The 23,825-nt window shown below is 44.9% G+C and overlaps 7 protein-coding genes across 9 annotated transcripts; 4 read left to right on the top strand and 3 right to left on the bottom strand.

Moving 5' to 3' along the window:
- Positions 1-415: 415 nt before the first annotated feature.
- Positions 416-10,809, top strand: LOC105703046 (sodium- and chloride-dependent GABA transporter ine). 3 transcript variants are annotated; one of them, XM_012431123.1, is made up of 12 exons: positions 416-551; positions 2,829-3,713; positions 5,162-5,352; positions 6,917-7,051; positions 7,268-7,493; positions 7,635-7,902; positions 7,975-8,203; positions 8,302-8,414; positions 8,485-8,625; positions 8,697-8,897; positions 9,142-9,318; positions 9,399-10,809. In XM_012431123.1, the coding sequence occupies exons 2-12, from the start codon at positions 2,980-2,982 to the stop codon at positions 9,570-9,572; spliced, it is 2,589 nt and encodes an 862-aa protein (XP_012286546.1). In that variant the 5' UTR covers positions 416-551; positions 2,829-2,979; the 3' UTR covers positions 9,573-10,809. The 3 variants fall into 3 exon arrangements, with proteins under 3 accessions (XP_012286546.1, XP_012286547.1, XP_012286549.1); XM_012431124.2 differs by having other exon boundaries at positions 426-822; XM_012431126.2 differs by lacking the exons at positions 416-551; positions 2,829-3,713 and adding an exon at positions 4,272-4,462.
- Positions 10,810-10,858: 49 nt separating this feature from the next.
- Positions 10,859-13,026, bottom strand: LOC105703047. The gene is made up of 3 exons (XM_012431127.2): positions 12,692-13,026; positions 12,418-12,571; positions 10,859-12,332 (listed from the first exon to the last, which is right to left on the bottom strand). The coding sequence occupies exons 1-3, from the start codon at positions 12,704-12,706 to the stop codon at positions 11,095-11,097; spliced, it is 1,407 nt and encodes a 468-aa protein (XP_012286550.1). The 5' UTR covers positions 12,707-13,026; the 3' UTR covers positions 10,859-11,094.
- A 96-nt stretch (positions 13,027-13,122) lies between these two features.
- Positions 13,123-14,298, top strand: LOC105703049 (maf-like protein THA_448). Its single transcript, XM_012431129.2, has 4 exons — positions 13,123-13,472; positions 13,576-13,817; positions 13,920-14,066; positions 14,132-14,298. Exons 1-4 carry the CDS (start codon positions 13,383-13,385, stop codon positions 14,268-14,270), a joined length of 618 nt encoding a protein of 205 aa, XP_012286552.1. The 5' UTR covers positions 13,123-13,382; the 3' UTR covers positions 14,271-14,298.
- Positions 14,299-15,312: 1,014 nt separating this feature from the next.
- Positions 15,313-18,040, top strand: LOC105703048 (NAD-dependent protein deacetylase Sirt6). Its single transcript, XM_012431128.2, has 7 exons — positions 15,313-15,637; positions 15,751-15,878; positions 16,464-16,582; positions 16,668-16,791; positions 16,870-17,043; positions 17,120-17,243; positions 17,316-18,040. Exons 1-7 carry the CDS (start codon positions 15,572-15,574, stop codon positions 17,703-17,705), a joined length of 1,125 nt encoding a protein of 374 aa, XP_012286551.1. The 5' UTR covers positions 15,313-15,571; the 3' UTR covers positions 17,706-18,040.
- Positions 18,041-18,176: 136 nt separating this feature from the next.
- On the bottom strand, positions 18,177-20,358 carry LOC105703025 (odorant receptor Or2-like). The gene is made up of 6 exons (XM_023431749.1): positions 19,784-20,358; positions 19,186-19,715; positions 19,008-19,107; positions 18,825-18,932; positions 18,600-18,755; positions 18,177-18,525 (listed from the first exon to the last, which is right to left on the bottom strand). The coding sequence occupies exons 1-6, from the start codon at positions 20,054-20,056 to the stop codon at positions 18,469-18,471; spliced, it is 1,224 nt and encodes a 407-aa protein (XP_023287517.1). The 5' UTR covers positions 20,057-20,358; the 3' UTR covers positions 18,177-18,468.
- A 96-nt stretch (positions 20,359-20,454) lies between these two features.
- Positions 20,455-21,417, bottom strand: LOC105703050 (NADH dehydrogenase [ubiquinone] 1 alpha subcomplex subunit 13). The gene is made up of 3 exons (XM_012431130.2): positions 21,208-21,417; positions 20,981-21,131; positions 20,455-20,830 (listed from the first exon to the last, which is right to left on the bottom strand). Exons 1-3 carry the CDS (start codon positions 21,305-21,307, stop codon positions 20,623-20,625), a joined length of 459 nt encoding a protein of 152 aa, XP_012286553.1. The 5' UTR covers positions 21,308-21,417; the 3' UTR covers positions 20,455-20,622.
- A 285-nt stretch (positions 21,418-21,702) lies between these two features.
- Positions 21,703-23,278, top strand: LOC105703024. Its single transcript, XM_012431078.1, has 3 exons — positions 21,703-21,856; positions 21,937-22,109; positions 23,099-23,278. The coding sequence occupies exons 1-3, from the start codon at positions 21,703-21,705 to the stop codon at positions 23,276-23,278; spliced, it is 507 nt and encodes a 168-aa protein (XP_012286501.1).
- Positions 23,279-23,825: the final 547 nt, after the last annotated feature.

The raw sequence follows: 23,825 nt of genomic DNA, 5'->3' as shown, positions 1-23,825 counted from the left end.
CCACGTATCGATCATGTATCAATTATTTCATGTTTTGCATATATCTATGTACTCTATCAAATTGAGACAAGAGAAGGAAAAAGGCGACTCCAGGTCGCCATTCTCGTTCCTTCTATCTCAAGTCGTTTCCTATAAAATTCCGTTAAAATTGCGTAATCCACGTTTTGTGTCCATCCCATGGAGATGTGTCGAGATAACGTCACTCGTTGCACGCCGCTCGCGGAAGCGAGCTCACGCGCTCGTGACGGCTCCCACGAGACTCGTGGCTCGCTCCGGCGTTCGGCGTGCACGACTATTTGAGACTATACGACGCGATAAGAAGATGGCGCGTGAACCGGCGGCCAGGCGGCGTAAGAGGAGTCACCACGGGGTCCGGTAGAGGTGGAACCAAACCAAAGTCGACTGGCGAACGACTAGCCATTAGTTAGGTACGGTTGTCGCGCGGCGGCGGCCTCGTCGCCTGTTGCTCCGTGCGACGCGTCTTTCGGCATCGTTTTCCACGCGTCGTCCGGCGCCGTCCACTCGTTATCGCTCGCACCACCAGAGACCCGGTTAGTATACGACGTTACATCTTCAGCCCCCGTCTACGGGCCGCCATTTTGGTCCTTTCTGTGAAATATCTCGAGTCCCGGGTCCCTCGCCACCTGCGCCGACTCGCGCCGCTTGACGCCTTCGCACGCCTTCCGACGCCGACTGCTCCTCGATTGCGGAGATCACGGTCGACACGAACCATCGCCTGGTAACGCGCCTAAACTCGGCTCGAGATTTCCTCCAAAATCTTCGGCCCCAGCCGTCACAAACTGCAAATCATAAGAGAAAAAGGTTGGGTTCGGCACTCCTCGGTGTTTACCTGTAATTTAAGAAGTCCGTTTTTTTATCGCAAATTGCGCACGGGTAGATCGGTCGGCTCGTGGCCGAAAATCCTGAAATTTTCCTGACCGCGATACTTATAGGGAAATTTGGACTCGTTCTACCAAAATTTCATGCAACTCCTGAACCGTGGGAACACCGGTGAGAAGCGTACGGAATGCGTTGAAGTTTCATATTTATTAACATCGACTTAATAAATTCTTGATAAATTCTTAATCGATTCTCGAGAAACTGACCGTGCACGCAGCATACGATAATTTTCTCCACCACGTCCTCTGGATTTCACTTTTCTAAGAATTTTCGAAATTCTACTTCGGGAGCGCGTGTCGCCGAGGCAGAGGGCGCTACGGGACGCGCGTGAGAGGAATTAACCGCGCGCGGATCCCCGCATTTTAATTTCATCCCAAGAATCGATGTACTCCTAGGAACGGACAAGATCCCTAGAAATGGCCGGTTCATCCGGAAATTCCGTCGTCCTCCATCCACAAGGGACTATTCATTCGGAAATTAGCGAATGCGATTTTTTTCTTTGAGAATCAATTGTCTTTGGTTTCATACGACAAACGACAAATGCGATTCGGTAAAAAGTGACAGTCGGCCTTAAAATTGCGTTGATTTCTACGTGATCGCGAGCATTAAAATCCGATTTCCTGAGTGAATATCTCCTCGAGTCCGCACCTGGCCCCTTCTAGTCGCGAGGCCTGGCTGGAACCTGAATAGGCTGACACGTGTCTGATAAGTCGGCGCGAATCTTGCGACACGTCGCAGATCGTTCTGCCAGGGATATGTAGGTCGCCGAGCAGCCGGTCGGCGTCTCCACGTGTTGACATCGCCCCGGTCGCCGATGATGGATTATTTCCAAGTGGGCTGGGTTGAAAAAAATAATTCCATGTATCGAAAAATAGTCCAATGACATTCCCCCCTCGAAGGATCCGCGTCGTCAAAGGGGCCGCCAAAGATACCGACGTGGACCACTTGGCGCGTCCCTTATCGAGGCTTTCGGTCCCGAAATTCATTGATAACGGGTCGGAAAGAGCCGTCGATCGCGATACGGGCCGCTGACGATTCTCCGTTTGTTGGCAGAGTAGTTACGGGCGCCCTGGTAATTAACTCGTAATGGTAACAGCTGCACCGTCCCGCCGTTTACGCGCGAGCAATCGTTGGATATACTTTCCCATCGGTCCCCTCCATGCTGGAGGTAATTGAATTACCCGCGAGTACGTCGTTGCGGCCGTTAAAACGGATAGAAAGTAGGATACAGCGACGGGAAATCACCGTTCTCAGCTAATTGTAGATCGAACTCGTAACGACTGCGATTCCCACTCTCGCGGACGTAGAAATGAGTACTCTGACGGTCGTCCACTCGCGCAATTAGGTCAGTGCTTACGGAGCCGGATTTTTGTAATCGGATCCTGGTAGATAGACGCCGCATGCGTCCGTGAAAAATCACGCAACGGCGTATCCGAATGAACTAGCCAAAAGCGAGAGAAAAAAAGGAAACGTACACGCGCTAAAATAGTTCAAGAAAGGTCGACCGATTAAGGAGTATCGCAAAAACCCGATGCAATTCCCTGCATACCATTTATAAATTCCCCGCATCGTTCACCGCTAACTGTAGGTGGCTGAGTCAGGTGTCGGGATTCCTGGAAAGCCTTGCCGACGAATACACTTCCTAGTAATATTTCAATTTAGTAATATTCACGTTATTCCTCTCGTTTCCCTGCCGAGGTGCACCTGGAACAAAAACGCGGTTACGCTTATCACCTTGCCCACGCTATTCAGCGCGTACATAGCATAACGCGCACGCGTAGTGGAGTAAAAACACCTCGAGGAGTCGTTACTTTCGAACACCCGGAGCGTGAAGTGCGCCCGGCGAGGAATAACAGACCAAAGGATGAATTTCCATCCTCAGGGTTCCTCTCTTCGTGGATTAATTTCGCATTTCGGGTGTTCTCCAGAGATGTCGTCGGGGGAAGCCGGCAAGGTGGGGCCGGTCCAGGCCTCGGCGAGATGACTGCCAGCCGAGTGCAGCGGGGCCAGTCGTCGCCATGAGGAGAGCCTTCTGAGGGCCCAGAAGTCCAGGAAGCGCAGAGATATCGGCCCGACCCCATGTCGTCCCCCGTGCGGTACTTGACCATGGACCAGGCGAGTTCCGGTCTGCTCGGCGACAACAGGACGAGCCTGTTGAAGCCGAACAACGGGCGACTGGCGGCGATGGCTAAGCAGAACAACGTGCGGAAGATGAGCGTGATGCACGAGGAGGAGGGCTCGGAGGAGGCGGACTCGGAGCCGGCCCCAGGGGGTCATCATCGGGACCACCACGAGGGGGACTTCCAGTGCGAGGAGAGGGGTCGCCTCCTGAGCACGGAGAGCAGAAGAACGACCATCGCGCCGGCCCACTCCATGGTGGGGTCGGCCAGCAACGGCGGGAAACGATGCAGCAGCGGGGCCAGCAGCACGGACAGCGTCCACGAGAAGGGTCCCAGGGTCCAGAAGCCGGTCTGTCCCGAGGGCACCGAGTCGAGGCTCTGTCGCGAGAACTCCGCCCACGGTGGCAGACTCGGTCGGGCCGGAGAACTCCACGGGGGTCGGTATCGGTACCCCAGCATGAGGTCCCTGAAGTCCAACGCCACCGACGAGCACCATCACCATCCGCCGGCCTCCAGCTGGGCCTCCATCGTCTTCTCCGACGTGAACGGCCAGGTCGGCAGGCACTTCCCCGACTCCGTGTCCATCCGCTCCCTCGCCTCCATCGGCCTGGGTTCTTCCGATGGACGGAAGCTCACCATACGTAGAGTTCCCACTTCGCCGTCGGAGCTGCTTAACATGGTACATCCGCCAACGTAAGTGCCAGCATTACGACCCATCTCGTGATGCCCGCGATGGACACCGTTCCCCCTGGAAGTGGGACGGTCCATGGCGATCGGCTTTTGGGAAACCGATGTCGAAGTCGCGGGTCGGGTCCCGAGATGAGCTCCCCGGGGCATGGAAATAGAGAAACGCGATATTTCCATTCGGTAATCCGCGGAGTAACTTGATAACTTATCGGCACTTTACTCGATGAGATAGTCACCTGGTATTCGAAGAAGCTGGCTAGCAAGGTGGGTGACGTAGAGCGAGCGATAAGGGTGTCTTCCTCAAGAGTCGAACGAGGTCCCCTCTGCAAAATAAAAACTAAAAATATCCGTTTCTTCTTTTTATTTAAATTTTTTATCCTTAGACCCATATCACGAAAAATAAGGAAGACGAGCGTTAAGTAGACCTAACGCACCGACCAAACAAGCCGAGGCGAAAAGTGCTCGTTCTTGCATTTGCATAAGAGACCATCCGTCATATGTGCAAATATGATTTCCGTCCAAGTCGCCTTCAGTTTAAAATGCAACCTGGTCGCGTCCGGACGGGAAGGATCGAACGATATATCGCTGCCGAGCCCTGTCGAGGAGCAGCTCGGTTTCCATCTGCCTCGAGTCGCTAGATCCACTTGTTGATGCGATAATAAAACCCGGCAATAGTAAAAGATGCAGCCCGCGCTACGTGCCAAGCGTCGCTTGATCATCTACGGGGGGCAATTCTACAGCATTGCCCCAGAGACGTAAGTGAATAATAGATGTACGTGCACGTAATGGGACGCCTAGCAGATACTCCATTATTTAGTTGGCCCGTTTCTTCCGCGGAAATTGCGTCTAAATGTCCTTTAAGACGCTTAATAGGGCCGACAACATCCAGGCCGACCGTCCGCATTTTGCGAGCGTTTCTTCCGTTTCTTCCCACAGGAGAAAGAATTTTTTCCAAATTTTCTACGATAGTTCCAATCTGGGGAGAGGGTAAAAAATGATAGTTCGATAAGTAGCCATCGGAGCGGTTAATTACCGCTCCTTTGAAAGAGAATAATTAATATCGTTGCGAAAGATATCTTTACTGCTGCTTCGAGTGTTGGACGGTTTAATATACGGCAGCTAGGCGGAGGAAATCGTCGGCGTTAATTTTCGGACCGAACCGTGGCGACACTTGAAAGGACATTTCGAGGAGCACTAAAATCCCGGCCCAGCGGGGATCGCGTAATCATCGTAACGTCTTCACCTTCGAATATATTACCGGTCCACTGTTTGCCTTCCGAGTCGCCAATAACTTATCACATTGTCTCGCTCATTTGGCGAGTAAACCGTCCGCTTTGGTTGCACAATCGCTCCGTAAAGCGGTGCGAATGAACGGAACAAAAAACGGATATCTCATCGCGTACGTTAAACCCACGATTTTTGGTAAGTGATAACAAGAGGGAATCTGATTTCAGCCCAGTGGAGGATGATCTTTCCACCGGTACCAGTTACGATGACATCGACGCCGAAGACCCCGGGGATTACCGCCAACCGAAGAGACCACATTGGGCAAACAAAGTGCAATTTGTTCTCGCCTGCATCGGCTACTCGGTTGGACTCGGAAACGTGTGGAGGTTTCCATACCTATGCTACAAAAGTGGCGGAGGTGAGACAACCTTCAATTCCGCATGAAAATGGGCTACCGCAGGAACCGAAACTCCGCAAAGGGCTTCATGAAAATCCCCATGTAATTCCCGTTGTCAGATAGCAAATCGCGTTTGTAGATCCAATGACTTGGATATCACGGACTCATTGTTTGGCTCCGTCATCTCGTAAGAACCCGAAGTGACGCCTAAACGTCATCACCGGTTTATCGCACTTCCGGAGCGAGAGAGAAAGACGGAGCCTCTACGAGCACTTCCCCCGACCTTTGCGTCACCGTGCAAATCGGGAGGCCGGATTGATTTGGAAAAATGCACGCTCCTTCCCGCGATTGCGCAACCAGATTAGTGCACCTCCGATGCAAAAGTACTCGGCGCGTTTAAAAGCGATTCCTGGTGCATGAATATCATTTGCGTGGGCCGGAGCAAGGTCAGTGGATGTTACTCTTTGCTGGCATTTAACGGCGGTTACAGAGCCCCGAGTCACGGGTTAATCTAACGGCGAGGATTTAACTGTCCGAGGACAGGTGACAAATTGCCGACAATTTTCGCGGCGGCATTTCAAAGGTAGATCGGCACTCGGATGAAAACGGAATTTCCTCTGGCGATATATCCCAAATCGTTCGTTAGTTCCACCCCGGATAAAAGTTTATCGCACTTCGGATACGACGTGAGCATTTCACCGCTGATAAGTACCTGATTTGCCACTTTTTACAATCGAGTGCCCGCTGCGCACATATTTTTTATACAATCGTAAGAGCACTTCTATCGAATAGACAATCTCGAGCACACAATGGGACAGCGTTTCTTGTACAAAAGTAGCATCGCTAAACAAGATTGCCTCGATTTATCGTAACGGAGAGCCGTCCTGAATAATACCCAGGTCAGTGGAACCGACTTATCTGCAATGGATACGTCATTCGCGATCACGCAAACCTTCGTGCGGAAAATCTCGAAGAGGCATCCGATTCGCCCGGAGTAATCGTCTCGTTACGCGCTACCGTTACGTGAGGTTACGTGAGATAAAATACGCATCCGACGTAGCTATAGTAGCGAGCAATGAGTGGGCTATCAGCCGCATCTGGGGTCCAGCACGCGGATGCCCCGTAAATTGAGAAAAATCCAAGGATTACCAAGAGTCGCGGAAGAAAGCACTTCCAGATCCAGGAAGCGGTTCCTTCCTCCTAATGGCGTCTTATTAGCCGAAAGACAACTAGGACAAGGGCAAAGTGTCCGACTACGAGACGGATCTCGGTTTAGAGTTACCGGCGATTTTCAGCGTCTGGAAGCTCACGCCTCTCCGGATTACCGCCGCGTGTCGCAACTCTTGGGAACTTGATCCATGACCTTGCTCTTCCAGCACTTAAACCGGCGCACCGGTAATGTCCCTCTCCGGTGATTTCAATGACATCGTGGAAATGACGATGTGTTCCTTTGGCCGATGTTAGCGAGCCTTGGACGACCCCGAAGAGAGGTGGTGATCCCAGGATGCTCGCTCGTCCTCGTGCCAGGACCTCCCGTTCTTAAACGTAAAAAATGTCCAAATTAATTCGATTTCTCTTCCTCCAGGAGTGTTTCTCGTGCCGTACTTTCTAATACTCATCGTATGCGGAGTGCCACTGCTGTACATGGAACTAGCCATCGGTCAGTTTACCCGGCGAGGCTCGATCGGTGCTCTCGGCCAAATCTGCCCCCTGTTCAAAGGTGCGTCATGGCTTTAATGCTATTCGAAGGTGACTTTTTATGAACAATCGCCCACGCATTAACTTCGGGAACTAGCGAGGAATGGATATACCTCCATAGGCCGGCGAGATAGAAAGTTACCTTCGATAGCTATCAAGGTCTCGCAAGAGCCTAACTGGTCCCGGAAGGTCCAGGGGAAACTCGACGAAACGCTCAACTTTGGTCCCGTTTAAACAGGAGCAGGCTTGTCGTCGGTCGTCATCTCATTCCTAATGTCCACCTACCACAACGTGATAATAGCTTACGCGATCTACTACTTCTTCACGGCCTTCAGGGCCGAGCAGCCTTGGTCCGACTGTGATAACTCCTGGAACACCCCAGCCTGCTGGCAGCCATCCTTGAAGTCGTTCGACAACCGAACTCGTCCCAACACCTCCAGAACGGCGTCCGAAGAGTTCTTCGAGTAACTTTCCCATGTTCTACCTCCTAGTTAATTCACAGTCCGTCTCTTGGATGAGAATCCAAGGGGTTACTTTATCGAGGCTTCAACGGAACGCACCTCCGATCCGCCAAACCTGGCATTAATCGCTGATTTTTTTCTCAGAAACAAAGTGCTTCAAATGAGCAACGGCATCGAAGAACCGGGGGCCTTGAGGTGGGAACTAGTAGCTTGTCTAGTTACCGCCTGGATAATAGTTTACTTCTCGATATGGAAGTCCATCAAGTCATCCGCACAAGTCAGGTACCTCACGGCCACACTCCCATTCCTTCTAATAGTCGTCTTTCTCACTCGGTCCCTCACACTCGAAGGTGCTGACAAGGGCCTGCAATTTTTCTTCCGTCCGAGGTGGCACCTTCTTGGCGATGCCAAGGTACGTTCGCCGTCCCGAAGAGACCCAATCACCTCGAACACCCCGATGACGGTCTCGGCCATCTTCTTCCAGGTCTGGGTGAACGCAGCGGCTCAGATCTTCAATTCCGTCGGCATTGCCTTCGGCTCTATGATTTGCTTCGCGAGCTACAACAAATTTCACAACAACATTTTGGTGGACGCGCTGGCGGTGTCCTTGATCAACGCCTTCAGCAGCCTTTTGGTCGGCATCTTTGCGTTCGCCACCATCGGGAACATCGCCATCGAGCAGAACATGTCCGTGGAAGACGTCCTAAGCGACGGTACCGATCAGTCCCCGTCAACTATTAAATGGAACCACCAAAAATGTATCTATCTCCTTCTCGAGCTTCCCCGGCTTCTTCACGTTTTTCCATTCCAGGACCTGGTCTGGTCTTCGTGGTTTATCCTCAAGCCCTAGCCAAGATGCCGGCTTCCCAACTCTGGGCCGTCCTTTTCTTCTTCATGCTGGTGTGCCTCTCTCTGAATAGTCAAGTAGGTCCATTAATCGAGCGTAATAATTTTACCGAGTCGACTTATCCTCACCGATCGTTTTCCCTTTCAGTTCGCAATAGTAGAAGTCGTCGTGACGTCGATCCAGGATGGATTTCCTAACTGGGTGAAGAAGAAGCTTCTTTGCCATGAAATGCTAGTCCTTTTGATATGCGTGGTATCATTCCTCTTCGGGCTGCCCAATATAACTCAGGTAGGTCCGGATCGACCCTCGATTCGACATCTCCGAATTAATAAATAATAAACGCTCGTTTCGTTCTTCAGGGTGGCATATTCTTCTTCCAATTGATAGACCATTACGCCGCCTCGATTTCGATCATGTTCCTGGCGTTCTTCGAAGTAATCGCGATCTCCTGGTTCTATGGGGTGCGTCGATTATGCAACAATGTCAAAGAAATGACCGGACGCCTGCCCTCGATGTACTTTCGATTCTGTTGGCTGGTGGCGGCGCCTCTCCTGATCATGGTAATCATTTTTCCAAAATACTCGGCTTATTGACCTAAACGTCTTCCGTAATTAACAAAACGATTTAATCGAAGCACTTCTTAGTTCCTAACGCAATCGAAGGAACGATTCCGTCCAGGGAAGAATTTCTTTTTCCCCGTATAAGAGAATGCCTCGTCGACGAGCGATGGCGTCATCCGGCGAAGAATTCGTCCCGACACCCGGACGTCCTAAATCTTAGTAAGTTATCATTTCGCAATTCCAGGCAGTGTGGGTGTTCAGCTTAATAGATTACGAGCCACCGACTTATCACAATGGAGACTACAAATACCCATGGTGGGCGGAAACCATCGGATGGGGAATAGCGTCGCTTTCCTTGGTGTGCATTCCTGCCTTCGCCGTTTACGTTCTCCTCAGGGCCGAAGGCAAGACTTTCTCGGAGGTACATTTTATTCCTTCAGAAACCCAAAAGCGAGCTCGTACCTCGAGGATCCGTTCACGGCATCGATACGATTTTTACAGAAACTGAGGAATTCCATAAAACCCGACTTCGAGGCCTGCAAGATCTGCGGACAAGAGTACTGCACGGAGCCGCTGCACAGTATGGAGGAGGAAATGCTGAAAGAACCGTTGCAAGTTATAAACAGTCCGATCCAGACGAACGTCAATTACTTGCCCAGCAAGCCCGAGATCTAACAGAGAATAATTTTTTACTCGAACAAAACTGACGTTTCCCGCATCGACGCTGGGAAGATGGACGCACTCAATACCGATATAATTAATACGCCTTACGTACGCCTGGACGCATTTTAAACGTCACGCTGAAATTCACCGCTCAAGATACAAAATATTGCGCTAGCGATTGTTTAAACAAGTGTAATATAAATTAGCAATAACGTCGAGAAACCGTGAGAAGAGAGCGTGTAAATACCAGGCATCTTGAAGAGCCATTGCCGAGTACTAGATGCTTCGTAGTTAGCATCTAGCCGTGTAGATAATGCGACTTTTAACGACGGTATACGTAAGCCGTCCTGCTAATATGATTTTAAAAATAAGTACCGCTCTCGACGCATTGGCCTTAATTCGAGTAATTCATAGGAGAGAGAGGAGATATTATTTTAAAGGGAAAAAAGACACCGCTACCAACGAAGCGACTAAACTAACTCACCGGAAGCATTTTGCGTAGTCCCAGTTCAGACACTGCTTGTGAAGCAGTGACGACGTAAATTTAAGATCCATTTTCCTCCTAAAGGAACGATTTAGCGAACTTTTTACTCATCTCTGTTGATACTTCTTATGATGATGCATTCCATCGTATCATTCTCTCGCGTAGGTACACTGCTCTTCGTGAAACGGAATCAGTGTCATCGGTAACGCATTCATTTACAACTATCCCTAATTATCGAATCAAATGCTAACTACTAGTCATAAGAAATAGTGTGGACGAGTTACGAGTTGTCTTAGCAGCGCTCCTCCTAGCCGAGTATCCTGTTTTCCAGTGCAAGTTCCTCCAGTAGCGAAGAGAACCGTTTGAGAATTAAAGATGCGCCTTCCTAGGGGACTTAGACAATCGAATGTCCGACAATAAAAATTCAACTCCACGTGATTACTTTAAGCGTTATTTATGACGAGACGATGCGATCCTAATGACGAGATATACTACTTACTGATTAGTACTTTCGTAGGGGCATTTCGGGATTTGCCGTGGAAACTTTGCAGCTAAACTATCGCATACAATACGATATTGTCGTGAGCTATCTTTCCGCTCATCTTTATCATATGTGTTCACCCGAGGAAGATCGCAAGGTCAAAATCAAACAAGTGGTTGTATTTTAAGGCTGTGTTAGAGAAGAATTATGCACCATGCGGCACCCTTCCTGCTCAACGAGTAGAATGTATCTGAAAGTTTGAGAGAATAAACGATGCTTGGAAAGTTGTTGCCATTAAACTTTGTGAATTATGATACAGAGATCGACACGTTCTTTCACGGCAAATAGAAGCTGTAATTACATGCGTTATGTTACAAATGGTTTTTACAAAACACATTTACGTTCCCTCTTCAAGAGGAAGATACACTTACTCCTAAGAAACGGCTGAAATCACATAAAGGAGTTATACTCCTATGGTTATTGCATAACGTATCAAAATTCTATCTATTCTTTTAGATAAATTAGGTAATGGAAAATAAAATTAACCTCGTGAATTACTAATACAAATATTAATTAACAGCAAACACCTGCATCTTCAGCTTGTACCTAGGTACCTGTGCTTCTTGTAACTTCACGTTTAACTCCTTTATGGTCTTCTGAAGAGAAGCGTTTTTCCTTTCCAATTCTTTATACTTGTCCTGCAACTCCTGCAGATTGGAACTTGTCTTGATTTGTAATGTGCAAGTTTCTTCGCTACAAGAACTTTTGTTATCGATCTCGGAAACTAGGTTCAATGGAGTGCCAGCACCTTTATGATTTGGTAACGTTAATGTACCCTTTGCAGGGAACAAAACTGAATTATCGGCACTATCGGACTCATTATTGGAGATGGAAATCTCTGAATTTTGTGTAACTTTAGTACTGTGCAAATCTACGTTGGGGAAGGTTTTATTCTGGTCATCCGTTTTAGCAATTTTTACAATTTTTACCTTTTTCTCAGGGTACTGTATCAATCGCCTTTCCGGGAGACTGGCTCTTATTTTGGAATTTTTGTCTGTCTCCGCTTTAAGCTGCTCCTGATTTATAGTTTGCACGTGTACCTTGTTCGATCCCACGGGTCTTACGATTTTCATAATTTTCAGCTCACGGTTTGGATATTGCTGTTTCAGCTTTTCTAGAGTTTCTCTAGCTAATTCCGAAGAGCATCCCACACTTATGCCATCATTCCAAATGTTTGAACCACAGCGAGTATATTTAATATTCCTAAGCTTCGAAGCCTTTCCCAATTTAAGCAAAGATTCCGATCCTTTTGATTTAAGCGTTCTTTTCGTGTGATACTGAGGTATGGGTCCATTGACGCTATTTACTTCATCTAGGAGTGTCATAAGAGTGGTTGCATCTTCTTCTACGCTACTTGATTGCTTTACCCAAGAATCACTTTCAGATGTAATCAAAGTTAAATTGTTCTCGTACTGTATTGTATATTCTAAAGGCTTAGATTCAGTTGTCTTTTGCATGAATTTTATTTTACCAGGCTGATCCACATTTTCAATAACTTGTTGCTCCGGAACAGAAGTCCTTGGCTCATCCATCTTTATCTTATTTTGTACTGTCAACCAATCCGATGCTGCCATGATGCTTTCAGATTGAAAGTTTTTGCTGTTTGTTAATGTATAAGGTATTGGAACGGCATAGCGCTTTAATCTTTTACGAGTTCCATCCGTAAAGCTTTCTGCCGTAAAATGATCTCCGCATAGTCCAGCCCTCCTTATGGTCGTGCCCGACCAGGTCCGCACCCGAGGATTCCCTAACAAAAATAATCTACGTGTTCTTCTCCATCATTATCCTTCCTTCATAAAGACTATCAAACATAAGATTATAAAACCACATACCACTGCACTTTATCCATATTTCTTGCCTACGATCGTCCTTCGCAGGAAACCTAAATAACTGTACTCCCATGTACTTCCCTTTGTAACAATTTAAATAAGCACAACGATCATACGACTTTCCCAAATGATTTTCATCGTACTGCGTCCGAATGCCCTGAAAGAAAACAAGCCTGTAGATCAGTATCTAACGATCAGAGCATCTAAATAGAAAGAATGTCAAAGGTGTTGACAACACAACTAACCTATCAGCAAGAATTTATTTACAAATAATTACCTTTTTCGGATACATGTGGTGCTACAGGTAAGAAGAATCGTCACGATACTCTGTAATTCCTACTTCTTAACAGAAAATAATAACATTCTGGAAATTGAGGTTATTTCACTGTCGGAACGTAAGCAAATCTTAGCAGGAATTTTTCAGGACACTTGACAAACATTCATCGTGTTTAAACACATAATTTAAAGTTACAAGCAGCCACAGTTTCCTACAAATTTTTGTAAAAGTTCGTCGGCAACAAATTGACTGACGGTCAATGAAAATTACAGTTTGGAACTAAACTCTGCTAAACTCGAGCGATTAACAGACAGCTAGCAGAGATCATCTCTGCTAGCAGTCGACCGGCCATTTTCTACAAAATGGCGGACATGTGGACGTAATTCACTTCCTTCTCTTTTCTCTATCCCTATGAACAGAGGGAGATCTACAAAACTGGTTAATTTCCTTTTTATAAGCCTCCTAAAAGAGGGTACATCGGAAATCACCAATCATTGCTTGAATCTGTTAAGAATGAAATTTGCATAGAAGTGAGCGGTAAAAACGGATCACAGATTTCCCACTAAATGATTCGTTGATCGCCGTTTTGTTTTGTCTGGTTTTGTCAAGCAATCAGTCCTTTGTTCGAAAAGTGTGATTGAACAGATCAACTAAAAGTTGTCGATATTAATAAGTGAATTTTACTCCAAAAATGATAGAACCAACAATAAAAGCTCTATCGGGGGGCAGAATTGTTTTAGCCAGTGGCTCTTCAGGACGGCGGGAAATAATGAGGAATTTGGTACTTATTTGCATATTTCACGTTTCACATTTTTCCATACAGAATTCTGTAGTGTAGAAACTTGCATTATTATTTTAACGATTTTATATTATAATCTGTATAGGGTGTAAATGTAGAAATAGTACCATCGTTATTCGATGAAAACCTCGACAGAAATAACTACAAAGGTCACGGAGAATACGTGCAAGACTTGGCATACCATAAAGTACTCTATGTATTTAATGATTTAAAAAATGACTCCGTTCCTCCTTCATTGATAATTGGGGCAGACACGCTCGTAACTATGGGAGATATTATTTATGGAAAACCAAAGGATAGTACCGATGCATTTAGAATGTTATCTAGGTAAAACATACCAGATTATGTTATCTTCTAAAATAGGGAACAGAGTATGGAACTATTAAAATTTGCATAAAAAGTTATTTAAATGAAAATCGTTTCTTACAGTTTAGCTAATAAGGAACATATAGTATTCACTGGAGTTTGTTTGAAAACTCCAACAACGGAAATTAAATTTTTCAATTCTTCTAAAGTAAGACTTGGAGATGTATCAGAGGAGCAGATATCGGCCTACGTGAAGACCTGTGAACCACTGTACGACAAATACAAATTTATATACTTCCGTATTGTTTCCATGTCTTAAAAATGTTGCATTTCAGGAACAAAGCTGGTGGGTATGGCATCCAAGGAATCGGTGGGTGCTTGGTAGAGAAAATCGAAGGAGACTACTTTACCATAGTAGGCATTCCGGTATACCTGTTGATTAAGCATTTAAATAAATTATATGGCTCTCTGTAACTCTTACGAAATAAAGATGTTAAATCAACCCGTTGTTAATTGGTAGATAAAGAAATCTCCGTTTATCTGTAAAATGCATCATTATTTATAGTCATGGTCATCGCTACAGTGACAATGACTCCGGCCGTCTTTCGGTAACCTTTGCGCACTTTATGCTCGTCGTTAAGAAAACGTTCGACTATTGAAAAACAATTTCGAGGAGAGTCCAACCAGTAACGTTGGTATCCCTGCAGTCGCGCACGCGCCCATTTGGATCACGTATGTCACTACATGGCTACGTGCAGGATTTTCGAGACAAATGAGGCACAAAGGAAAACAAGTAACTCTGGAAACATCGGAAATCGTCGCTTCCGAATTAAATGGATTTTCTCCTTCGTATTTCTGCAATCGAGAGTCATTCCTCCCGCTTAAATGCCCCATTCCCCGACGTTCCTACAGTCTCTATTTTGACTGCAGAAACGTGGGCGTCTAAAGCAAACTTTTATTACACCTGCAGCGCCACCATAAAGAAGAGCCGATTTTACGGCTGGTCGTGTCTAAACTGCAACACAGGATTTTTTTCACCAAACGCTTCAGTTAAACATACTCCTCCGGAAGGAACGGACCCGATTATAAGCCTTATATAATCGAATCACCCCTCCGATCCTCACCATGACTCCATAATCTCAATCGCTTTTGGATCTCCCTCTTCCTGGTCCACCTAGAAAAATGTTGCCTGATATTAGACGCGTACCCAGAGCCTTGTCTAAACGGAAAGATGAGATCGGTCGAGAGGGATGGAGGGTTCATATTTTAATAATCGAGGTCTGCTTCGTCATCCGTTCCGCCAGGAAAATGAGGAAAATCGGGACAGAAAGCGGGTCACGCCATAATGGCTCGCGAGGCATCGACGCGCGCCACCATTTTGTTCTCCAGTCTCCTCGCGCTCCCGGCCGCGAGGTTGGCCAACCTGGGCGTCGGCGCATGCGTCCGCCTTGTCAGTGTAACGCCAAGGAGCTCTGTGTGCAACGGTGTCGAATGCACCCGGAATGGTGTGCAACCGTGTCGGATGTAAATTCGCGTTGCACGTAGAGAGCGCGGGTCAGAAAGATGTGTTTTCGTGGCCGGTCCGCGTGTTTTGAATCGTTCGACGTCACCTGTGGCGCCTAAATGAATCGGCGCGAGCTGCCATTGTGGTCAATGCCTCCGAGCCCGCCAGCCAGCCTCGCCTGAGAGGTAAATGACACCGAGGACCCGCGGGCGCAGATTTTGAATAATCGCCTTGACGTCGACCCTGCCAGCTCCGGGAGACCCGTCGGAAGATGTCGTGCAATTACGCGGACGGCCTGTCGCCCTACGAGAACAAAGGCAAGCTGGGCCTCGAGGAGGTAAGTGCGGAAACTCAGCGGCGGTTTCCCTCGTATTTTTCTAAGCGCAATCGATAGGTCGCCCGCCGACAATGGCGTTGCTCACCTGACTCGGCTTCGCTCTCGCCTTTCAGAAGTACGACACGGATGACACCCTACGACTCAAGTGCGACCTGCTCACCGAGTGGATACAGGCGGCCAGGCACGTCGTCGTGCACACGGGCGCCGGTATCAGCACCGCGGCCGGCATCCCCGATTTCCGGTGATTAACTCCTTTCTCCTGCGTTCCTTTTTTTTTCTTCCAGTTTTTTTTTACCTATACACGTGCTATCGCCACGTTTTGTTTTCCTCCCCACTCTGGCGCTCCGGTTTATTTGTTTACACGAAAGAGGGGGCTGGAACACGTGAAAATGGCCGACCTAACTTTCATGAAAAATAATCTTATTATGACTTTATGGAGATTATTTTTTTTTCCTCACTTTATCTCTGGCCCCTTTTGGAGATTTTTCTATGCACTTGGGATATTTCTTTCTCTTCTATGGTGTGGACCTCTGGTCCATTTACCTGAAATTTTAAAAATATTCAGGGATTAATCGGCGATCTTTACTTTTTATGTCGAATTTTTAACTAGTATCCAATTTATATCTTGTGACGGTTTGAAAAATTTAGTCATTCCGAAATCGTTCTATGGAAATTATTTGCCTTTAATTGGTGCCATAGGATGAACGTTTCATTAACGTCTGTGAATTTCATTTTGTAATTTTTTTACTCGAGAAAGCCTAACCATGGTAGAAGATAAATATATTAGGATTTCTTGAGTATTGAAGAATTATTACGATAACGCTAGGGGTCCGAATGGTGTTTGGACTTTGGAGCAAAAGGGCCTAAAACCAGAAATGAATGTGGCTTTCGACGAAGCAATTCCTACAAAAACGCACATGGCACTAAAAAAACTTGTTGAAAGTAGTAAGTAGATCATTTGTGATCGCTCTTAAGGAACACATTTTTTTTTCCTTTACACCAAATGAAAATTTATACATTTTTTCTGCAGACAAAGTAAAGTTTATAATAAGCCAGAACATTGATGGCTTGCATCTTCGTTCTGGAATTCCGAGGCAGTATCTTGCAGAGTTACATGGTAATATGTTTGTTGAGCAATGCGACAAATGTGGAAGGTTTGTGAATAATTGCCATATGTGTACTATTAAGAATTGATAATTCTTTGAATGCTACTTGAGACATGAAATTTTCAGGCAATTTATTCGTAACTTTGCTACCAAAAGTGTTGGTAAAAAGTACCTAGATACGGTGTGCAGATCGGAACAGATCGGTGGACGTCCGTGTCGTGGCCGCATGCACGACACGATCCTTGACTGGGAACATAACTTGCCAGATAACGATCTCGCATTATCTGATCTTCATTCCAGGTAGAGCTGAATATAATAAATTGACAATTATCGGCATTATGAAATGCATAGACTATTCTTTATATTGTATCTTCAGTGTTGCAGACTTAAGCATATGCATAGGAACGACTCTCCAAATAATTCCAAGTGGTAATCTACCTCTACATACAAAAAAATATGGTGGCCGTCTTGTGATTTGTAATCTTCAACCAACAAAACATGTAAGAATATTTATTATGTTGCGGTTGATTTTATGCAGGATGAAGTACATTACAGATGACCCACCTTTGTAGGACAAAAAAGCAGACTTAATAATAAATGGAAACATTGATACCGTTATTATGAGGATAATGAAAAAGTTAGGGTTAGAAATCCCAGAATATAAAGGTGAGTTAGATCCTACACGAAATGCAGACATGACATCCAATGAAATGGATTGGACAATACAGAGCAGCAGGATAAAAGAGATGAAAATATTATACAAGAAAGTCTGCAAGCCAGCAAAACGAAAACGGAAAACGTTTATGTACGAAAGGGAGAAACCGGAAATCCCCAAAAAAGTCAAAGTGCAGAAGCAAACACTGTCCGTTAAGCCAGAGATAAAGGAAGAGGTTGTCAATCAAGTCGAAGACAAGGAGGAAGATGTTAGTGCTAATGCCGAGAGCTCGGACGCCAAAACCTAAAGATTCTGTTAAAAACATGCACCAAGGCTATTGCTTTATAAAATTTTAACAGTGTATTGCAAAAAGGACACTTCGAAGATGCGTCTAAATAATGTAGAGCAATTTTTAACTTCTTTAAAGGGTAATGTGTTAGAAATAAAATGTGAAGTAGTAATGACTCTTTTATAATAAGACTAGCAATAATGTAATATGTGTTGCTTTGTATTGCTTAGTGCTTTCATTTGTTATGAGGAAACAGATACGTGACAGTGCATTCTAATTTGTAAGGTACCAATATATCTACACTAACACCGATATATTGATTTAAAATTAAAGTGGTACTCGTTTCTTAATAAAATAATGAGTATTTTCTTTTACTGCACTCCTCTGCTCAAGTATATAAACATCACGCACAAGCAAGATTATTAATTTCTTTCTTGCGCGTTGTGCGTTCTGTTTTTAATCACGTATCGCGTATTAATTTTATCCACTTCACGGATCTAGTTCTATTAATACTATATTAATTGCATATTATTAGTACTAACAGCAACTTATGGTTTTTATTTTCAAGATCTGCTTGTTGTTTAAGGCTATCATTTACTGCTCTTATGTATGTCTTATGATTTACAGCCGTTTAAAGCCTATCAAGGAATATTCAATGTTAGTAAGATCTTCAAGACTTTCAGAAGTTGTGAGTTAATCTTTTCCTTTAATAATGAATGGTTTTCAATTGTCATAATCATGTGCTATCGTCAATACTGCTTCGGATAATTTCGAACTAGATTTAATTCATCGTTGTACTCTGAAGAACGGTAAAGAGGGAGTACGATGTCCGTAATATCTACAAGCAGGTTTCTAATTAGTAACGTAAGATCAGTGATATCAATGTAGGTTATCATTTATCGAAAGACTTACTTCCATAAAAGTCTTTAGCGAAATTGTCATTAGATTTCCTGCTGTCAAGTTGAATGGCTTATTAGCTCTGGCAATAATTACCAGTAAACTGCGCTTGTATTGTTGACTGCAATTCCACCATGCTCCGGAATATGCAGAGAGTGCTACGCTTTGACTCTAACAAAACCTCTAATCATTTTTCGATATATGTATATCATTATGTGACGTGAAACTATGACAACTCACTTGAAGGTACAATTCATTTCCGTGCCAGCAGTATATAAAGATTTGATATGTCATACAACACATGTACATTGTCATGCCGATTAATTCTGGTGCAGTGTAACTTTTCATCTATGAGAAGATTAAAAAAAATGTTGCAATATTAAAAATGTCAATATTAAGTCGTACTGGTCGTTATGAAATCACCTGTGCTATGTGAAATGAAGATATGCAAATAATAAAACCATTCACAAAAAATTGCAGTAGTATCGTTGTCCCAAAAATATTTTCAATTTCCTTCACAAAACTACAAAAATTGAAATTATGAGTAGGGCCTAAAAATAAGGCTTTCATTTAACACCTGTCAAATGGAAAGGAACCTAACCTGATAATTACGTTATGGTGTTGAATGTGCCTTTTAAGCGTATAAAGAACTGTTTCTGGGCTGTCTTGATCTTTTATTCCTTCAGAAATTGAAAATTCTTCGGAATGTTCTTGCTTTCCCAACGAGTAAATATTACATTTTAAAATTTCCAATTGACAGCATGCCACGGTAAGAAGACCCGTAACTAGTGTATCCATTGCAACATTGTGAAAGCATCCAATTATAACAGCCACACTTTGATGTAAACAGGTTATTTCAAAAGCTGGGGTTTTTGTAGTATCGTATGGATACCAGCCATCCATCGGTAAATGTCTCCCTTTTCCTGTTATTATGTTTGCAATTGGTGTAAACCCCCAACATACAACAGCGACAGTTCCAAAACTTTGGTATGCAATGTGATGAAATATTCCACTCCATGTGTAATAATTCAAAATATATTTGTATTTATCATTGCATCGATTGAACATCTCGCTGTTGACAGTATCCAGTAGTAATTGAATTCGTTTTTGACAACGCAATATGACAACTACCTTGAATGAAACATCTGGTTGAATCGATGTATCATTTTTTGGCAATGATAAGTAACATAATTTCAAACCTTCAAGGCATGTACTGTGTTTGTCATCAAGAGAAATGCTCCAGCTACCATTTTCTCAATATCTCCCCAAATGGTTATTAAATTCACAATTTGGACGAACAGATAGATTCCTAGTATGGTAATGCAACTACAAATTGTGTAGAATTTATACATTGATCGGTGTTTTCCTTTAGGAAGCCATGTTCCTATATACTGAATTATTTTTAGACTCACACTTAAATGATAATTAACTTCAATAGGTCTGAGTGAAATTTTTGTTCCGACACTGTCCATTGTTCTCTAAGTTAAATACTAGTACAATTTCAGCTCTAGTTCCTGGATACTATAAGAAACTAAACAGAATATTCGTCAGGAACTGACTACAGCAGAGAGAAATTCATAATAATATGGCTATACCTATGCAACAGCGAAGGAATCGAAGCCTTCAATTAGTAGGTCTCTAATTATTGAGTCTATGATTTTCCATTTAATGTTACGGCAAATCTCTTGTTTTATAAATCTACCTGTAGTTATACCTCAGGCCATTGTATTTGAAATTATAACGCAAACTTAGTATTGCAAGTCACAATGCCGATCATTTGAAATAATTAAAGACCAATGATAAATAACAGCCCTGTTTGTGAACTAAATATTAAGCAATCGATCTTTAAGTTTACAATATGAAGCGAGTGTAATCGACAAAGCAGAACTTTATTACCATCAATATTCACGATATTACTGCTAGACTAAATAGATAACACATAAAATCTTTAAAGAAAGAATCCTTCAAAGACGTTACAAGATGTATTTTTAACACTTCCTTATCTACACCGAAGCTCAGACTACCGTATCGTGTAATTTTACCGGTACATCCAGAATGTCCTACGGAATTTCGACTCCTCGGGATCGGAATGCATGTAACATTCTGGTTCTGTTGGGATTATCACTTGCTCTTTTGGTATCGTCTTGTATATCGGTTCTCCAAGAAGTGTACCGACTTCCCACTCAGGGAAGTTACGCATCAATTTTTCTTCCTCGGCCCGCAAGCCATGTAAATATTTTAAAACCCTGTAAGTAACAACTTACAATAATACCCATGTGAACGGTTAAAATTGCATAACATTTTATTTCCTAAATAATAGTGTCGAAATAAACCCAAAGGGTCCGTTAAATGATCTAATATATCCTTATTGTGCTAAATATAGAATTAGAACATGCCTTCGTTCTTTTTCCGCCAGAAGCAGTGGATAAATAGCAAAGTATCCACTGAGAACCTCACGTTTCTCTGTTTTCCTCCGTCTCAGAGTGTTGGACAGTATCGTAGCTCCAATGGCAATGGATCCTAATACTAATCCCAGAATCGTGCGGCCTGAAAATTGGAAACCGAAATTCGTACAGTTACGTTAACGAGACTATGAGTACGTGTTTACGGTGCCAATTATTACCTCTGATGATGGTTTTTAACTTGACTCGCTCGTACGTAATATTGCCGTACCCTCCAGGTGGAGGCATATCCTGCGGACCAGTTTTGGCCGCCGTAGCCATTTTTCTTCGATTTTATCCAAAATTTCTTTTACTCCAATATCCCTTGCCAGAAAAAATCATTCAAAGTACCCAAGAATCTGCAGCAAACCTAGCAGACTACTTTTTAGAAGGGAAGAGCGACCCCCAGAGAAGCTTCTCCCCGGTGGAAAAATGATTCGCACTAAAGTGCTACCATCTTACGGCAACCGCCGCAACATCGTACACGTTTCTTCCTGTTAGGCGACAACCGTTTCCATGGAGACCGGGGTATTTCGATCAAATATCTAGGTTTCTAATCGGCTTCCCGTAAGTATAACTACATTCAAACAAATCCCGGAGACTGCACCAGTTCATCGCATCAGACTTCCCTTAAACTTTCGCATTTCTTTGTGAGAGTTACGGAGCTGCTATGAAGAATGTCGGCGAGGTCGGTAAATGGACGTGATCACTCGGGAGAATGCATCGTCGACGATTCGCCGAGAAACTCGCCAACGAAAATCGCGAACGAGTGGCGTACCGAGACAAAATCGTCGTTTCGACCACCACAGGACGACGAGGTGCAATTAATCGGTGAGACGAGAATAAATATTAGGAAACATATACTCTTCATTAGATAGCTACACGAGCATCCGTTCTTTACTTCAAATTAGGACGTCGCAGGGAATTGGTGAAGAAGTACCTCAACCTGCTCGTCTCAAAAGAGACCGTAGACGAAATGATAGCCGGCGTTCCCTTGGAAAACGACTGCTTCACGGAATACATCGACAACTATTGCGACATTAATTTTACACCCCTAATGGACCATCCGGAATACGACGAGAGCGTGAGCATCTTCCGGCGACATTAATTTATTACACATTATTCTTACGTTTTCTGATTTACTCGTCGATAAAATGGGGAAAAATGGTAGGGAGTCGCGGTTCACTCGCCACATGGTATCGGAAATGGGCATAGTTTCCTGCAGGATCGCCTCTTTTTCGCTCGTTCGATCGACTACTCGTCGAGAGGAAAAAAGCGCACTTTGCGAGAGCCCTCTCCCGCTGAAACACGACGGAGTCAGTCGGGAAAGTGAGACACGACCGATGCGCCGCAAATGCATCCGCGTATCGCGCAATCGAATGGTAGCCGAAAGCTCTGAAAGGAAGCTTTTTCGAAGGCTTCTTTTTGATTCGTGGCTCGCGCGATCCGAGCCGGGGACGAGGGGAAGGCATTTGGTCCCGCGCCTCTGGGCCGCCTCGAGATAATTCGCAAACTATTCCACCGCGTTAACATTTTTACTTCGTAATCCGCGTCCCGGGCTCGGGAAGTGGCGTTCTTATTTTCTGCGTAATAAGCGTGAAATATGGTCTCCCTTTGAGCGACGAGCAATGCTCCGTCGAGCGACTCGTCTTCGGCCTCGGAAAGATTTTCACGGATTTCCTCGAAACTCGTCGGTTTTCCCGGGGAAACGAAAGAATTATTTACCCCTACCTTGTTACAAATGGTTGAGGATCGTTAGGAATTATTAAGGATCAGGAGACTCGGGAATTTACTCGCGAGTTTAATCGTCGAAAATTCGAAGAGCACTCGCCTCTTTGAGCGGCGAGCAAAGCGGCTTGTCCTCGATCTTGAAACCACTTTTGCGATACTTTGCGAAATAGTTCCCGGGTAAAGAAGGAGTTCCGAGGAAATTTACATGGCCTCGTGCGCTCTCCTCTTTGCAGCCCGTGTAATGAACCTGCCACTCGTCTTGCCGGGGTTCTTTAAATCGTTACCTTTAAGTTACATGTCACGAGCATCTCGGGATACACCTCACTCTATTTTCTGCTGCAGAAATTTTTGAAGTACCCTTTGTACGCCGGCGGAGCGCGAACATTTTACAAGGAGCAGCTAGACCGAGGCAACATGGCCGGCCCGAAGAAGCGTCGCAACTTCATCGAACCTTTTCGTCGAAACAGTCGCTTTACAACCCCCATTGAGCTCGCCCTGGAAGACGCATTTGACGAGCATTGAAAACCGGGTGAATACTTCCCCGAACGTGCATGGAATAAACTCAGAGAAAAATCATTAAATTGCCATATTCCAAGTCGCGCCATTTCTGGTTTACGGAATAAGTGGGAATTTAACTCTCCCCTCGTTCTCCTTTCAGCAGTGACTAATATCTTCGGAAAACATTTCGCCGAGGAACAAAGGGTTGGCGATGCCCCGGGCAAAGTCGGCCCCCGTCATTTCTGCGATGACTGAATTTCATGGAACCATGAGCTGGAAATAAACGCAACATTCTCGCACTGTAATTGGGCAAATGCGATCTACAGGATGCGAAAAGGGCGGAGGGGAATATCGGAAGCGTTCACAGTTGCGACAGATAATCCCATTAGAGGTTACGGTGGCTGGTCTCGGTACCGATCCCCTGAAATATCATTTTAGAGATTGTCCCAGGACGCGAGGGACGGTCTCATATTCATTATTAGCCGCTAATCGGATTTGCATGCTCTTTGATGTACCGCCAACACGCTAATCTGCCGATCCAACGGAGAGACTCGGCGTTCCCCATCGATAG

Source organism: Orussus abietinus, unplaced genomic scaffold, assembly GCF_000612105.2.
Source record: "Orussus abietinus isolate OABI.00-Male unplaced genomic scaffold, Oabi_2.0 scaffold65, whole genome shotgun sequence".
Taxonomy (NCBI): domain Eukaryota; kingdom Metazoa; phylum Arthropoda; class Insecta; order Hymenoptera; family Orussidae; genus Orussus; species Orussus abietinus.
This window is presented reverse-complemented; position numbering and strand designations above follow the sequence as displayed.